This window comes from Diorhabda carinulata, chromosome X (genome assembly GCF_026250575.1).
Source record: "Diorhabda carinulata isolate Delta chromosome X, icDioCari1.1, whole genome shotgun sequence".
Taxonomy (NCBI): Eukaryota; Metazoa; Arthropoda; class Insecta; order Coleoptera; family Chrysomelidae; genus Diorhabda; species Diorhabda carinulata.
The window spans coordinates 11,814,659-11,834,011 of record NC_079472.1 but is presented as its reverse complement, the minus strand read 5'-3'; the positions used below and the strand labels follow the sequence as shown (position 1 = coordinate 11,834,011).

The following is a 19,353-nucleotide window of genomic DNA, read 5'->3' as shown; positions in this document are numbered from 1 at the left end:
AATGGGGTTCGACGGGGTTATCAGAAGCCCTAGGTGCCTAACAGCCCGTTGGTCGCCCACTATTCTACTTATTACTGTGAAATAATAAAGATCCCCAAAAAGGCATTGTTGTTATGAATCATGATGTATGACAATTTAACACACAAATAGTTCAAATGTATCTTGATAAATCCTTTGTTAACTATTGGAGATTTGCTTTGAAAAAAGTTTTGGCTATAATGTGTACAACAATTATAATAAACAAGTAGTTCAAATCAACCAAGAAGAAATCAATACTTTGCAACCCATTAAACTTAGATCCAAATTAATACAATTATAAAAAATACTACAAGCTAAAAGAAGAACCTCCCTGGGTTAAATCACTTTCTAGAATTTTTATATAATAATGAAATAATCCCATAAATCATTTGGATTTCTGCAAAGAAAACAAGATACCCACCTGGGGAAACACCTCATGAGGTCTAGCACGAACTAACTTGTGTAGATTCAATGGGGAAGACAAACTTCTGAAACATCCTAAAAATGCTTTGAATACCTGCTCAAAGTTAGCGCAAGAAATTTGTATTTACAAATATCTTAAGGTTACAGGATAATGTAACCCCTAATTAAATAATAATGATGACAAAAATAAATAAAATAGCAAGATAATCAAGTTAAATGAACAATTATGTCAAATGATATAAGTAATCTGTTAATATTTGATTCAATCTTGTATAAACTATAAAATAAGTCAAAAAATGATAATATTTAAACGTAAATCAAATTTTATTTACAAATATGAGTATTCTACATGTATTAACAAAACAATTATTAATCAATCATTCTAACTATTTATTAAATTCCGGTTTAAATCAAATTTTATATAGTTTTCAACAAAATTTAAGAAGTCATAAAACTAAACACCAAAAAACTGATAAATATCAACTAACAAAACTTGTTATTCATTGCGGTTACATTCCACCTCGATACCTTAGAAGAATCAATTTTTGAAAGCTTCAAATAGGTGCTTAATTTCTAAAAATAAAATATCAGTTCAAATTTACCAAAATTAAATATTGATCTTCCCTAACCATTACAGATTTTTCCCAAAAAAGTTTTTGTTGCTTTAGATTATGATTTATTTAATACATAACTATTTTAAATGTACCAAAGCAAAATAATTATCCATTAAACATTTAAATCATAAATAGATTCAAAATTTTTCACCAAACAAAAATTTTCTTTGTGGATCCATTCCACCTCAATACCTTAAAAGAAGCTAAAAGTCTTAATTTATTTAAATCCACACGAAATTTTCGAATAAATTTTATATTTGATTCAAGTGCCACACAAAGGTTATTAAATTTAAAATTATTTCTCACTTAATAGTTTCTATTAGTTTTGTTAACGTCACTATCGTTTTACTCATTCTTAAATCTTGTCGATTTTTATACAAATTATAATTTTGAGCAATTAGATTAAACGAACCCATATCACAAATTAAAAAAATATACCGAAAATAAAAGTGAATAATAAATAAAATACCATAACGTTAAAGTAGACCTTAATTGCGAAGAATCGTTGTAAAAACCACCATAAACTTGAAGTCCAGCAGTTTCTATGCTTTGTTTACAATAATCTCCATCATAAAGCCAACCGACAAATTCTCCTGTAATAAGAAAACAAATTCACTTTTTTAAACGTCGTTTATATGTTATTTGTACTACTACGGGGTGTAGTACAATTCAACAAAAATTCCTCTTCGTCGATTAAATTACAAAATGGTTCGTCGTGTCATCTGTCAACTGTCGTTTCAATTCTAAATCATTAAAAAATTAGATAAAAAAGTTTTAATCTTTAATAAGTGGGGTTAAGTGTATAAGAAAGTTTTGATAATTATTAAAAAATTGACGTGAAAAAAAATGTACACTCGTACAAACGTATACACTTCGGGTCATAAGTCAACTAAATAAAGTCCATTTACATGTATATATGTCTATGACGTAAAATATCTATAATATTTAATAAAATTGAATTAATAATGAAAAAAAAATTATTATAGGGAAAACTCTGATATACTAACCTGTTCGTAAATTTTCATTTCGAAGCCAATCTTCTAATGGTTGAAAATATTCCCTCAAAGCTCTACCATCTAATCGACTTTCTCCAATCGTTTGAAATAAAACATCTCTCCATGGTTGAGAAGAACCTTTTTCCATAATTTGTCTATATTGGAATTTAATTAACTTAATAAAATAATCACGATGTCAACGTGTCAACATAGCTAGTTAGTTAGTTATCTGGTTCCTTATAAACATAGAATAAATACTCTTAGGATGATAGTTTAAAAGAACTATTACGCATGCGTCTTGTAAATACGAGGCATTTCTATGGATGATATCTTAAAAGTTAGCGGTTTCAAAATGATCTAAATAAGATGTAAGTTCATGGGAGGATGGTAATTGATAATTAAACTCACCTATACACACACACAACTAAATACAGCCGTTTTTAGAAACATAATGTCGTAGCAGTGCTGCCACTTGCCCGGTACAAGGCAACTGCGTTTCATATAAATCCAAGCATTATAATGAACATGTTTCATTGATAAGTCGGCCATTTTGAATGGGTGGCGAATATTTATAATGGAAACAAGTATTCGGAAAGGTTATTTCGATTAATGGGATATGAAACGTCGGCCATATTATCGTGGTAGACAAATATTTTATTTTACCTGTGTATAGATAATTAATTGTTTTGATTGAAATGAACAAAAAAATGTAAATGAAACTCCACTACAATCATAATTGTAATGTACATAACGCAATATTTGTCGCCCAAGATAATATGGCAGTCGGTTGTGACGTCATCCCGAAATGGCTTATGGGATTATGTGCCACCCAGCAAAGATGGTCAATAACGTCATTTTGGAATGGTACACAAAGATGTATATACATGCTAACACACAAGCGTATTATCATCAAAGCTTTTCTGACCATAGACAAAGTTGAAATGATTAGACAACAGGTTAATAATCAATATTGGACCATAGACAAATTTTGAATGAAATAGCAGAATAATGATTAATTTTGGATTATAGATTAATTTTAAATCAGGTTAACAATCAACTTATGACCATAGACAATTCTGAATGATTGAAAAGCAGGTTATTAACCAATTTTGGACCATAGATAAATTTTAAACGATTAAAAAACAGGTGATATGCAGCTTTTCCACATATACAAATTTTAGAAAACTGAAAAGCCTAATGAATTTTTGATCATAGATAAATAATAAATTATTGAAGAGTATAGTGATAAACACCTTTATTACGTAGATAAATATTAAATCACTAAAAAGTAGGGTAATAATCGGCTTATCATCATAGACAAATTATAAATGATTAAAAAGCAAGATGATAATCAACTACTAATCATAAACAAGTAATCAAGGGTGATATTCGACTTGAAATCACAGAATGAACTTTTTCAATTGAACTGAATATTTTTAGCCCCCAAGACAATATGGCGGCCGGTTGTGACATCATCCCGAAATGACCTATGGGATTATGTGTTACCCAACAAAGATGGCCGACCTGTCAATGAAGTTATCTGGAATGGATCCAAAATAGCTTTGTAACGATTTATTTATAGAATCGATAGTTTAAAAACCGTTAACTCCATCTGGAATATTATTGTGGTTAATAAAATTATTCTTTAAAATATTTTCGAAACCTTGGGATTTGTAATCCGATCACGGAATTTCCGGCCGCTTATTATCATGTTAATTTAGTATCGATCTTGTATAATAAGTTGTATAAATGTATGATACGTCTCGGGTTGCACAAATAATGGAAATAGACGATGAAATTCAATAGTTGTAGATCGATGTGCCTCGCCTATGATTGTATGTCGACAGGAAGCTACACCGTGAGATTTCTCAAACGACATTGCACAAGAAAATTGTGTATGAATTATTTTTTTTTTCATAATTGTTTTACACGTTTACGTTTATTTTCTTTTTGGAATTGGAGAAATTAAATGAACGAGTATGTTACAAATATGTTAACTTTCTCTTAGTCTCTTAGCAACGTAATTTTTATAATATCGATTACTATGAAAGGGATTTTTGTTATAAACAATGTTACGTCATTATCGTTTGTAAGCTACAAACATAAAAGGAAATAGTTTCTTTACTACGGTTCCAGTATTTCGTAGTTGATAATAGGAAAAAGAAGTATACAGTGTGTCCCATGAATTATGTGGTGTAAAACCTGTAGAAGAAATAGGTTATGGTCAGAATAAGATACTGGAGTTTTTTGACAAATTTAACGTTCCGTGTTAAAAATATTGTGAAAAATAACAAGACAAAATTTATTACGTCCAGATAAGAGGGGTTTTTAAAAATGGTTATAGGAACTAATCTATGGTTTATTTAAGTTTCAACTTGATAGCGGATGTTCTGATGACGTAATTAAAAATTATAAACGTCAATTAATTTATCAACTCTATCAGAGATCAGTTTCAAATGATTCAAAAGCAGAGTGATGATCAACTATTGATCATAGACAAATATTAAATAATTTAGAAGCTGGTTAATAATCAACTTTTAACCATAGAAAAATCAATAAACAGCTAAAAAGCGTGTCGACAATTAAGATTTGACCATAGATAAATAGGAAATGATAAACAAACAGATTACTAGTTAATTTTTGATTATAGAAAAATCTTATATGATTGAAAAGGAGGGCGATAATCAGTTTCTGCTCATAGATAAATGATGAAATTTAGAAAAACAGGTTGATAATCAAGTTTTAATAATAGATAAATGTTAAATAAGATTGAAAAGCAACTTTTGACCATAGATAAATATTAAATGAATAAAAAGCAGTTGAATAGTCAATTCTAAACTATGAATAAGTTTTACATGATTGAAACGCAAATTGATTATCTACTTTTGATCATAGATAAATATGAAATTATTGAAAACAAGTCTAATGGTCAATTTTTAATCATGAACAAAATTAGCTTTTGATTGAAAAATAATTAAAAAAGTGATAATCACAGTAATTTTGACTATAGATAAATATAGAATGATTAAAAATGTATTTGTGACCATAGATAAATATCAAATGATCGAAACGCAGAGTGAAGATCAAATTTTGAACGATCGAAACATAATGGCAATCAATTTCTGATCATAGATAAATAATAAATGATTTAAAAGCAGGTTAATAATCAACTTTTAATCATAGATAAATTTTAAATGATTGAAACGCCATAATGATTATAGATAAATTGTCAAATATTGAAAAGTCTTAAAGTAAATAGCTATTGATCATAGATAAATGATAAAATAATAAAAAGCAAGTTGATTATCAACTTTTGACCATAGATAAACATGAAATAATTAAAAAGCATCATTTTATAACCAAAGATAAATATTTAACGATGAAAAAGCAGAATGAGAAATACCTTTTGATCACTGACAAATGTCAATTAACTGAAAAGCATAATGGCAAACTATTTTAGATCATAGATAAATAATAAATGATTGAATAGCATAGTGATACAACTTTAAATCATAGATAAATATCAAATCTGTAGCAAACAGGATAATAATCGACTTGTCATCATAGAAAAACTTTATATAATTGAAAAGCATAATGGAAATCAATTTTAGATCATAGATAAATATCAAATCTGTAGTAAACAGGATAAAAATCGACTTGTGATCATAGAAAAACTTTATATAATTGAAAAGCATAATGGAAATCAATTTTAGATCATAGATAAATAATAAATGATTGAATTGCATGGTAATACAACTTTAAATCATAGATAAATATCAAATCTGTAGCAAACAGGATAATAATCGACTTGTGATCATAGAAAAACTTTATATAATTGAAAAGCATAATGACAATCAATTCTAGATCATAGATAAATTTTATACGCTAGCAAAAACCTAGTAGCTATAAATTTTCGTTCATAGATAAATAGTAAATGGTTGAAGATCATGGTGATAATCAACTTTAGACCATAGATAAATATAAAATATCTATAAAACATGGTAATAATTGACTTTACATCATAGACAAATGTTGAATGTACGAAAGGAAACATGATAACAAACTTCTGATCATAGACAAATTGAAAATGACTAAAAACCAGTGTGTTGATAGACTTCAGGTCATAGATAAATTAAAAATGATCAAAAGCATTTCATTCCGTACAAAGACATATAACGAAGGTTTTTTTTTCATGTTAAAACCGTAATACCCTTGAAAAATGGAGCGTTTCTTAAGAGGAAACGTATGATGAAATCAAAAACATCCTGTTAACCGAAGTAAAAGTATCTCGCAATAGATCTCCCCATAAATTAGTTATTTAAATCCTTGGAACAGAAACCGTTCACTTGCAGTTCGTTCTTTGTTCATACGATACATATAAAACAGTCCAGTTAAATAAATTCCATTTTACAACATTATAATAATCGACAATCCAGTTGAAGTTAAATGAAAATAAAAGATTTCGTAATTTTCAAATAAAAAATCCTCTCCAAATAATCGTAACTAACATAAACAAAACCGTAAAAATTTGATTTATTGACCGGACTATATTATGACGTAATCCGCGTCATAGCTATCCTTGATAGACACTCCCGATTGGAAATGAATATTCACACGAAAATAAAATTGTTATTATGTATTACACATACATACCTTTTTTTTTCTGTAATTACTTACCAAGAAATATATTAAATGTTAATTTCGTTATAGCCTTGCTTATATTTCGGAAAAAATACCAGGAAAAAAATACAAATTATAGCATATACGAGGGCTACTTCATTAATACGATAATATCGTGCGGCGTTGCCGTTTAATCAACAATATCCTATTATCCACGACAATAATATGAATCGAAAAAGATTAGGATATAAGATATGACTGCTATTATTTAGATTTTGTTTACCGGGGGTAGTCGCTTTGTTCCGTCATTGATCGTTTATCTTTATCGACTTTTTCTTTATTATAAATCTGTAGGACAATGAAATTAGCTCTCGTATTTTATGCTTTCGAGTGAAGTTATTATTATACAAGGAGAGTTGTTTTTGAAGTGAGAAAGATTTGCTTTTGACGACGTGGTTTCAATAAGTTCAACAGTTTATTGATGGCATGAAGTATAGGAAAAAAACGATTTTTTCATAAACATCATATCATGAGATGAATGATGACTCTTCTTTTTCTGCTATTTTTTTCTTTTTTTAATTTCTATGTTTTTTTTTTTAATTTCTATGAATTTTTGGGATGTTTTCCCGATTTCACCGACATTTTCTAAAAAGCTTGTCTTTCGTTAGAGAAAATAATTTATAAAAGGATTTTTACCGAAAAAGTTTCGTTTGCCCCCCAGTCCCTTTCAAAGGTATAACAATTTTACTGAAAAATAGCGAAAATATCGACTTTAGAAAAAAGTATTTCAAACAAAAAAGAAAGCTCTTAAAAAGCTCTACAAAAAAGGTTATATACATTTTTTACGTAAGTCTATTGTTTTTGTTGTTATGACTCAAATTACCTCGGAATGAGTCAAATTCACTACGTGACGAGATATTTTGGGTCATAACAGCCTAAATAATAGATTTACGTAAAAATTGTATATAATCTTTTTTGTACAAACTTTTATAAGCTTCATTTTTTGTATGAAAAATTTTTTTCTGAAATCAATATTTTTGAAGATATTTGATTAAATCGATATAACTTTGAAAGGGGGCGGGAGAGCAAACGAATTTAGGAGCAAAAATTTCGGTGAAAACGGGGGTCTATCCCCAATTTTTTCCGGATTTGTTAATTAGATATATCCAATCTTTTTTTGGTATTCTTCTTCTTCTATTTTTATATTTTGTTCTCATTTTAGTGACAGTCGTCTTAGTAATTTTATAATATTGTTTTTTTGGTTCTATAAATGGGAAAAATCATCCGTTTTTGATGAATTTTTTTTTTCGAAATGTTTGTTTTTTATCGTGTTTATGAAAAACGATAAGAAAAATATTCCACTTGAATATTTTTTACACTTTTATGGCTTTAAATGTTGTAATAACCTCATTTTTTTTAAATATATTTTAGCAAAGCACTCAATAAAGTTTTTTGTTTATCTACATGAAAAATACATGTTGAAAAAAAAATTACTTGATAAAAAAGTACAAATAAGTGAGAAAAAGTCAATTGTGAGGGGAAATTTTATTATTTTAATTTGTTATAACATGAAAAATCAACATTTTTTCAAAATTTTTTTATGATTTGTTTTTTTTTGTATAGATTAAGAAAAAAAATTTCAATTCATTTAATTATTTATAACAAGTTACCAAAAATTCATTAAAATCTGATGTATTTTCCATTTTGTAGAACCTAAAAAACAAAATGGCGGCCGATAGTATTACTTCACGTCTCCATTTTGTCAACAACAACAATAAAAACAAAATGTAACACAAAAATAACCAGAAGAAACAAATTTCAACGATATACACGTCGTGGATTAGTTTGTGAAAGGCGTCCCTGAATATCTTAACCCAGATATAGTAAAGTTTTGAAAAAAGATCTTGCGTAACGTTGTTTATAGATTCCATTCCTAACCAGTTTCCATAACGGGCGAAATACATTAACAAATCGCAAAAAAAACGCAGAACATTAAACGGGGCACAAATCCTATCACAAATATATTAGGTAACTACCTAAAGAAGACGTTCGTGGCCTTATAAACTTTTAAAAATCCCTGTAGAAATGTTAATTACCACGATTCTCGACATTGATGTCCACTATAACGACAATAAAGCCCCAATAACCTTCGCTACGTTATGAAAAATGTGTAGAAAGTTCTCTAATGAAGGTGATTTAATTAATAAACATATTTTTTCTAGGAGATACATTGAAAAATGAATATTTACATGTTGTCACATTGAAAAAAGAAAAAAATGAAACTCACGTCAGTATTCTGCCGGCTTCTTTGCTCCTATAAATATCGCATTCATGCAACGGTCTGGTCGGGTCATTAGGCGAGTATTGGCCTGCGGCGATGCATAATGAACGATAGATTTGAAATTGTAAAATTGTACTTGCGAAATATCTGTAACGAAAACGTTTTACGTTAATTGGAAGACAAAAAATAGACAAAGAATTGAAATAACTGCTAGATATGAAGGAAATATAAATTAATTTCGTTTCGAAAACACATTTAATTAACTCCGCGTTCCTTGACATGATTATTTAACTGATTGATGCATAATTTATTTAGAAAAATTGAATTTAAACCGTTGCGTAACGTTCCAAACTCAAATATTTAATGAATCACCCTGTAATGTGATTGTTTCTACTATTATCGCACCCCGTATGTGTTTTAATTTAAATATTTCATGAATCACCCTATAAATACAATATTTTTCCACCCTGTATCAACCATAAGACAATAAATAATCTGAAACTTACAAATTTAATGCATTACCCTGTATAAATAGTCTAATATATTCTCATTAACATCGCACCCTGTATAGTTTATACGACAAATATAATAATCTTAAATTAAACAATTTAACAAATCACCCTGTCATTATAAATAGCAACTAACCGACGAATGACCCTGTATAAATCGAGTATATTCGCACTATTTCACACTCTGTATATCTGTAAGCTGGAATTTAACGGGATTCGCCCTATAAAAATAATATAATATGTTCACAATAATGTTCCACCCTGTATTTAGCATAAAACAATGATAAAGAATGTAGAACTTACAAATTTAATGAATTACCCTGTATAAAGTCTAATATATCCTCATTAACACTGCACCCTGTATAGTTTACACGACAAATATAATGAATAATCTAAAATTAAACAATTTAACAAATCACCCTGTTAAAACTGTCATTATAAATAGCAACTAACCGATGAATGACCCTGTATAAATCGAGTATATTCGCACTATTTCACACTCTGTATATCTCTAAACAGGAATTTAACAGGATTCACCCTATATAGTTTACACGACAAATATAATAAATAATCTAAAATTAAACAATTTAACAAATCACCGTGTTAAAACTGTCATTATAAATAACCTCTAATCGATGAATTGCCCTGTATAAATCGAGTATATTCACACTATTTCCATCCTGTATAACTATAGACTAGAATTTAACAGAATTCACCCTATAAAAATAATATAATGTTCCACCCTGTATTTAGCATAAAACAAGGATAAAGAAAATACGATTCACAAATTTAAAGAATTACCCTATATATATCTATGAATATATTCACAATATTATCATACCTTGTATGTCTGTAAACTGGAATTTGTGAATCACCCTATATAGATAATATGATGTTTATGTCCCGCCTTGTATTGAGTATAAAACAATGTATATTCACACTATTGTCGTACACTGTATAAGCAATAAAACAATCATAATAAATAATTCAGAACGTGTATTCCTGTATTATTAATAAAAACTGTCATTATAAGTAACCTTGAACGTGTAAATTTAATGAATCACTATGTTAAAATTGTTATCATAATTGACCTGTAGTTTGATAAACTACCCTGTATACATATTCGAGTTTATTCACACTATCATTGCACCCTGTATAAGCAATGAAAATAATAATAATAAATAATCTTGAACATGGAGATTTAATGAATCGCCCTATTGAAAATGTCATCACAAATGAATGAATCATATCGATAACCATTAATTTCCCTGTGGAAAAGTATATTAACATAAATAATTCCATTCAATGAATCATCGTAACAAAATGAACAAGTATAATCACACCCTGTATGAGAAGAAAATATAATAACTTAAAATTTGAAGATTACATGAATCGTCGTGTATATACGAATAATCGAGTACGTTCACACTATTATCGCACCCTGTATTACAACTAAATTTATATCCTTCACAATTCTCTAGTTTTGAAATACACAGAAAGTTTTTCAATAAACAGTATGAATAAAAAACATAACTTAAAATGCAAATATTTCATGAATCGCCGTGTATATACAAATAATGTATGTTTTCACTATTATCTCATCCTGTATTAAAAATAAATTTATATTGGATTATTCAATTTCACAATAACAACAAATGTCAAAATTTGAATAGAAATTTTCTATGTTTTGAATTCAAAGTTGAAACGTAAAAAATATATGTATCAACTTTCCCTTTTCGCAAAAGTTTATTTTCCCAAAAAGAAAGTTTTTCAATAAACTATTAACTCTGTGCGTTTACTCCACACGAATTCAAGTATCCAGTACACATTCGTAATCGTTGTGTAACAATAATATTATTCCATGAGTGTCAGTTGGTATACGGTCAGTGCTAGATTCCCGCATAATACATTCGATAAGATCATTTACAAACATAACAATAAAGTACGTTCTTAGAAAGAAAGTAGTACCGGCCTTAAACTTGTTTTTTTTATTACGGAACTTCATGATGACATTACATATTAAATAATCAAAATTCATAATGATAAATGTGTTTTATATATTTCCCTAACATAGACTCGCACTGTATACTTCATAAGTAATAATTAAATTTAATTTTGAGTGTCGTAAGTAGGATGTTTATATCAGTTTTGGTTGATTGGTTTGCTAAACGATCATAAGGAAATTATACTGCCTACATAATATTACGACACAATTTTACTGTCTGCTTAAACAAATAAATAAACAAACGTGAGATTAAATAACAAGATGTAAAATAAATTTATATTCTTATCGATAAGGTAGTAGATTATAAATTGAATTGACATTTGACAGCTTTTGATTTTCATATATGTTAAACTGGTTGCCTATATTAGGGTGAAATACAATACCTATTTATAACGATCTTTCTGGAATAAATAGAAACGTGTATAATTATTACGTTATTGTTAATTGAATTAATTAATTAATTATTCGCACATAATCATTATACAGTTTGAGACATAATAATAAATTCGAAAATAATAAAATTCAATAGATTTGTTTATACAGGGTGTGTTGAATAAAAGATTTTTCAACAGGTGTATTAAAAAATTAGAATTGCTCGATAATTCGCACTTAATCATTGTATACAGTTTGAGTCAATAGAGTGGAGTGAATAAATGTAGGAATTTCAATACTACAAAGAAAATTATTTTATACAGAATGTGTCTAGAAACAAATTTTTTAGTATTAACTTATAATATATTAATATTAATTTAGAATTGCTTTATAAATCGCACACAATCATTATATACAGTTTGAGCCATTAGAATGGAATAAATAAATGTATAAATTTCAATGAAAACCAGATTTTTTTATACAGGATGTGCCTAGAAACAAATTTTTTAACGAGTGTATTAAAAATTTATAATTGCTTGATAATTCGCACACAAGCATTATATACAGTTTGAGCCATTAGAATGGAATAAAAATATGTAGAAATTTCAATAAAAAGCAGATTTTTTTATACAGGTAGTGTCTAAAATCAGATTTTTTAAGAAAGAGTGTATTAAAAATTTGCAACTGCGTGATAATTCTCACATAATCATTATGTACAGTTTGAGTCATTAGAATGGACTAAATTGTGTATACAGGGTGTATCTAATAACAGACTTTTTATTATAACTAAGTTTTCTTAAAATTATTATCAAAATTCGACATTAAAAATTGAGGATTACTTGATAACAGAAAAACGTAGTTGCCAGTTTTCACATTTTGTCTTAGAAATACCTAAAATATGTAACAACTAGTATTTTTTTGCGCTTTTCTCGAAACCAATGAACGGAAGATATTTCGTGATCAAAACGAATTTCATTTCAATAAATAATAGAAAATATTGTACAACGATTTGAAAAAAAAAAGTTTAAACAATTATAAAGTTGTTAATTGTTGACATATTCGAAAAATAAATTGAAGGAAATGATAATAAAAACCTTCAAGGTTCCACTTGAAGCACCACAACATCACGCACACCCTTTACTATAACATTGGCTAAATCACCTTCCGAAAATTCTCTTTCTCAATACCACAAATTGTATTTTTTGATCCGACCTAGTGAAGGGTGGGAGGTCACAGTAAATTTTAGCGCGAGAAGTGGTTGCCGATACCGAGGAAAGTAATCACACGGTATAAAAGTCATTGATGGTATCAAAAAGATATCCAGTACCCTGTTAGTTGCATTAAAGACGCATAGTACGGAGAATTATGAGAATACTGGTGAGTGTTTTTTGTTTAATCGTGATTATTTACGCGTGCGCACAGTGAACAGTGAATTTTTAGTGGTTGGAGTATCGAATTTATTTTTTTTTGTAACTGTTAATTTTGATCAAATTTTTTTTTTATAATAAATAGCGAGCGGTTTTTGGTAGGGGGTTGCTTGAACGGAAAAGGGGGTCAGGTGGATCTGTTTTATTGGAATTTTGAACAAATTCTGTCACTAGCTATTTGAAAAATATTTTTTTTAGATTTTGTTATATCAATTCTAGATGTTTTTCTAAATAAATAACGAAAAAAAATTTTAAAAATAATATATTAATACGAAAAATAATTAATAGATATTGAATATAAAAATTATAAATGATTTTATTTGAATAATTTTAATAAATATCGACAAATTAATAGAAAATTGAATATAAAAATTCTAACGTTTTATTTCAATTTTTTCAATAAATATCGGGGGGGTTTATGATAAAGTGCTGCTTTAACGAAAATGGGGGGCGGGTAGTGTGATTTACGAGTCAATTTATCTCACTCAAATGTATTATTTTTGTGATATCAGTATTTTGTTTTTTTTTGGAAATTTAATCAAATTTATTCATTAGCTATTTGAAAAATAATTTTTTTATATTGACATATTATTTTTGACCGTTTTTCTTAATAAATAAAAAAAATATTACACATTAATACGACAAATTAATAAAAAAAGAATATAAAAATTAAAAAATTTTATTCCAATTTTTTCAATAAATATCGGGGGGTTTTATGATAGAGTGGTGCTTAATCGAAAATGGGGGGCAGATAGCGTGATTTATAAATCAATTGATCTCACTAAAATGTTTTATTATTATTGAGATATCAGTTTTTTGTTTTTTTTTATTTGAAATTTTAATCAAATTTATTCATTAGCTATTTGAAAAATAATTTTTTTATATTGACATATTATTTTTGACTGTTTTTCTTAATAAATAAAAAAAATTATACATTAATACGACAAATTAATTTTTTTAATAAATATCGGGGGAGTTTATGATAGAGTGTTGCTTAATCGAAAATAGGGGGAAGATTGCGTGATATAAAAGTCAATTTATCTCAATTTTTTATTATTATTGAGATATCACTTTTTTGTTTTTTTGTTTGGAAATTTAATCAAATTTATTCATTAGTTTTTTGAAAAATAATTTTTTTATTTTGACATATTATGTTTGAACGTTTTTCTGAATAAATAACAAAAAAATATTATACATTAATACGACAAATTAATAGAAAATTGAATATAAAAAATAAAAATGTTTTAATTTGTATTTTTTAAATAAATAATGGGGGTTTACAATGGGAAGTGTTTCAAACGAAAATGGGGGGCTAGTAGGGTGATTTATAAGTCAATACAAAATTTTTTCAATTGCAATAAAAAAAAATTAGTATGATGAAAAACAATATATTTTTAAAATTTGTGTTTATTTTTGTTATGAATGATACGAAAAATTCAATTTATATAAAGTTTTCATCAAATTTTAATTATTATTACCAAAATTGAAAAAACTACAATCTATAATTAATTTTAAATATTAAGATTTTTTTCTATGCATTTCAGTACCTGTCAGGTGTTATAGTCCGAGTAGTAACTGTTTATAAACTTCGATGTTCGTTTTTTTTTCTTTCTAGTGACATAATTGATAATTTTTTATCGTACACTTATAGATATAGATAAAAAACATTATTTCTTAAAAATATAACATATATGACGTCAAAGTTGATGGATTTCTCGAACTCGATAGAAAAGTAAACAAAGTACCCGTTAATTTCTTGTTTTGATTATTATATGGATAAATATTAAAAAAATATAATACTTTTTGTCTCACCTTTATGTCTTTCCCATGCTTTTCTGTCCCTGTCGATATTTAACTGTCATTTGTCAACTTATTATGTCAAATGCACGTTTAGGTTATTGCGCACATCTGAATGATTGAATATTAGATTTTTTTCACAATTTGGGGTGAAATTGCCCACCAAAAACAAAAAGAGCATATCCGTATACAAACTGTACGTTTTCTGACATCCGTAAACATAGTAACGCAACAGTTGAAACAAAAATTTTCATTATGTTATGTATATCCTAGTCAATCAGACGTTCGTTCGTTAAGTAATCCAAATCACTTTCACAGTGCAAAAGAGATACCTCTACATTAGACTAGAACATATTTTTTTCTAAAGTTGGCACAACTTGTTCAATATAGGAAGTATTTGAATTGCGTCTAGTATTACTATGTCCATAATCCAGCATTTAACGTTGTCCTTATTAACTTTTCTTCTAAGTAGTTCTAATATTTTTACTTTATTTCTAATGTCAAAAGTTGCCACAGATCTATAACCCGAATTACGTTCACTTCACAATGCAAAGGAGATATTTCTACCTTAGACTAGGGGATAATTTTTTCTATAGTTGGCACAACTTTTTCTATATAGGAAGTAATTTTATCTATACATAACGTCAAAAATCGCCATAGATCTATACGTTTTTGTAGTACATGTTCTTCTTGTAACCTTGTTCGGAAAATAATCCGGATCACGTTCATTTCGAAACCTGAACGAAGTGAACGAGATCACAAGATAAAACAAATAAAGTCATCTGAGGGTATTTTTTTGTAGTTTTAAAGAACTGCGATGATATAATAATGAAAAAAAAGAGAATGCTAAAGGATGTGAAAAAAAATCTAGTAAATAATGGAATTCTTCTCGTTTCAAGGTTGCATTCGATTGCGAATTTACAGGAAAACACTAATGGTAACCTTGCTTTTACCAAGAAAAACGAAAGTATGTCATATACTTGTTGATATACATCTAGCGATTAGTTAGATCGGATCGTTAGAAAGTAATAGTCGCGAATGAATTTTAAAAATGTAACTGACCTAGGAAACAAGCTAAAAAATATTGTGACTACATAATACAGGGTGTAGATTCTATAATGAACAAGTAGGATGGTTTTAAATTAATTCGATACCTAATAGAGGATGATTACAACCAATAAAATAATAAATATTTGAAATTGGTGGACGTTTCGTTTGAAATTTTATAAATTCTTGAGTGAATTGACACGATTTCAATTCATAAAGACAAAATTCGTCACCTTAGAATACCGGGGATTATAGAAAAGTACTATAGAACTTTGACGTTCTGATATTTCAAAACAAAACTGAACTTTTCGAAAATTATGAGGATTTTCATTCATTAATGTTTCTAAAGGCATCCAATTTTGAAAATTATGATCATTTTCATTAAATACTGCCTTTTATTATCTCAAATTTAGAAAATGACAATTTTCATTCATGCATTGTCTTTTAGTGCCTGCGATTTCCAAAATTATGACGACGTTCATTCATTAATGCCTTTAAGTGACTCCAAATTTGAAAATATGACGACATTCATTTATTAATACCTTTAAGTGACTCCAAATTTGAAAATATGGCGATGTTCATCCTTCAATGTCTTTTAGTGCCTGCGATTTCCAAAATTATGACGACTTTCATTCATTAATGCCTTTAAGTGACTCCAAATTTGAAAATATGACGACATTCATTTATTAATACCTTTAAGTGACTCTAAATTTGAAAATATGACGATGTTCATCCTTCAATGTCTTTTAGTGCCTGCGATTTCCAAAATTATGACGACTTTCATTCATTAATGCCTTTAAGTGACTCCAAATTTGAAAATATGACGATTTTCATTTATTAATACCTTTAAGTGACTCTAAATTTGAAAATATGACGATGTTCATCCTTCAATGTCTTTTAGTGCCTGCGATTTCCAAAATTATGACGACTTTCATTCATTAATGCCTTTAAGTGACTCCAAATTTGAAAATATGACGATTTTCATTCATGCATTGTCTTTTAGTACCTGCGATTTCGAAAATTATGACGACTTTCATTCATTAATACCTTTAAGTAACTCCAAATTTGTAAATATGACGATTTTCATTCATCAATGTCTTTTAGTGCCTGCGATTTCCAAAATTATGTCAACTTTCATTCATTAATGCTTTCAAGTGTCTCCAAACTCGAAAATATGACGATTTTTATCGATCAATGTCTTTTAGTGCCTGCAATTTCCAAAATAATGACGACTTTCATTCATTAATACTTTTGAGTGACTCCAAATTTGAAAATATGACGACATTTATTTATTAATGCCTTTCAAGTGACTGCAAATTTGAAAATATGACGACATTCATTTATTAATACCTTTAAGTGACTCCAAATTTGAAAACATGTCGACATTCATTTATTAATACCTTTAAGTGACTCCAAATTTGAAAATATGACGATTTTCATCCTTCAATGTCTTTTAGTGCCAGCGATGTCCAAAATTATGTCAACTTTCATTCATTAATGCCTTTAAGTGTCTCCAAACTCGAAAATATGACGATTTTTATCGATCAATGTCTTTTAGTACCTGCAATTTCCAAAATAATGACGACTTTCATTCATCAATGTCTTTTAGTGCCTGCGATTTTTAAAATTATGTCAACTTCCATTCATCGATGCTTTTTAGTGTTTCCAAATTCGAAAATTTGACGATTTCCATTTATTAATGCTGTACTTTTGTCTAAATAAACTTTCGAACGATTATTTTTCGAACCACCCTCGTATACATGTTTTTAATGAATATTATTTATATTTTATTTCAGTTATCGCTGTCGATCTTAGTCCTTGTGGCGGCGGCAGTAATTGCTGAGCCCAAGGAGAAGAAATCAGTACAAGTTGATGATAAAAAGCAAACGAAACGTGGACTACTCAGTTTGGGATACGGATACGGAGGAGATTTCGATAATGGATATCACGTAGGCGAAGGAGGATACGGTCTCGAAGGTGGTTACCCCGTAGGATTCGGCGGTATTGATTTAGGACATTCGGCGGCTGTAGAAAAAACTATAACCGTATATAAAGGTGTTCCGTTACCGTATCCCGTAGAAAAACATATCCCATACCCGGTTACGAAACACGTACCCTACCCCGTAAAAGTTCTAGTCCCACAACCTTACCCCGTAGAAAAACACGTACCCTACCCTGTAAAAGTACACGTTAAAGTACCATATCCCGTACCTCAACCCTATCCCGTTGAAAAACTCGTCCACGTACCCGTTAAAGTACCAGTCGATAGACCGTATCCCGTAAAAGTTTTAGTACCTCAACCGTACCCTGTAGATAAATACATCCATGTACCAGTCAAAGTACCAGTTCCCCAGCCTTACCCAGTAGAAAAACCCGTACCGGTGCCGGTTAAAGTCCCAGTTCACGTACCACAACCTTACCCAGTTTACAAACAAGTACCAGTACCTGTTAAAGTACCCGTAGATCGTCCGTACCCAGTCCACGTACCTCAACCTTACCCAGTACACGTAGTCAAAAACGTACCAGTACCAGTAGAAAAACCAGTACCTTACCCAGTTAAAGTACCAGTCGATAGACCTTATCCCGTAACTGTAGAAAAACCGTACCCTGTGGCGGTTAAAGTACCATACCCAGCTCCGTATCCAGTAGAAAAACCAGTACCGTATCCAGTAGAAAGACCTGTACCTTATCCCGTTAAAGTTGCCGTTGATAGACCAGTACCGGTACATATCGAAAAACCAGTACCGGTTCCGGTGGAAAAACCTGTACCAGTACCTGTTAAAGTACCATACGCAGTTCCGGTAGAAACCCAGCACGGATACAGCCACGGAAGTTACTCAGACAGCTACGAAGGCGGTTGGGGAGATTACGGGCACAAATAAATCGTGTGAGAGTGCCTTAAAGTACCTTTCTATTTATATATATTTTAAGGTTATGTTTCTCAATAAATCTTGTTATATTTTTATTATTACGTCTTTTATTTCGACATCATTTCGATCAAAAAAATCGTTTGTATATTAAAAAGAAGTGAAAAAGAAGAATACCTTATTTGGTAATATTATCATTAGTTACGCCAATGCTCATAACCTAAAAAAGCGTTACAATCACCGGAAATATATAACATACAATCCAAATAAGGTATTCACATATGTACGTATATGAAATAAACTTTCATTCAAGATATAAATTGCAACATTTATTATAATAGATTATTATCGAATATAATTGAGAATTGCACAACCCTC

The 19,353-nt window shown here is 28.8% G+C and overlaps 2 protein-coding genes across 3 annotated transcripts in view; one reads left to right on the top strand and one right to left on the bottom strand.

Moving 5' to 3' along the window:
• Positions 1 to 746: 746 nt before the first annotated feature.
• Positions 747 to 19,353, bottom strand: part of LOC130901954 (angiotensin-converting enzyme) — a 42,556-nt gene continuing 23,949 nt past the window's right edge. For both annotated transcript variants that reach the window (XM_057813676.1, XM_057813678.1), the window contains exons 9-11: positions 8,958 to 9,098; positions 2,063 to 2,205; positions 747 to 1,648 (exon numbers count right to left, since the gene is read on the bottom strand). In XM_057813676.1, the coding sequence (XP_057669659.1) occupies positions 1,473 to 1,648; positions 2,063 to 2,205; positions 8,958 to 9,098 (460 nt within the window). In that variant the 3' untranslated portion in view covers positions 747 to 1,472. The remainder of the gene's footprint in view (positions 1,649 to 2,062; positions 2,206 to 8,957; positions 9,099 to 19,353) is intronic.
• Positions 12,978 to 19,073, top strand: LOC130901958 (uncharacterized). Its single transcript, XM_057813685.1, has 2 exons — positions 12,978 to 13,214; positions 17,905 to 19,073. Exons 1-2 carry the CDS (start codon positions 13,203 to 13,205, stop codon positions 18,988 to 18,990), a joined length of 1,098 nt encoding a protein of 365 aa, XP_057669668.1. The 5' UTR covers positions 12,978 to 13,202; the 3' UTR covers positions 18,991 to 19,073.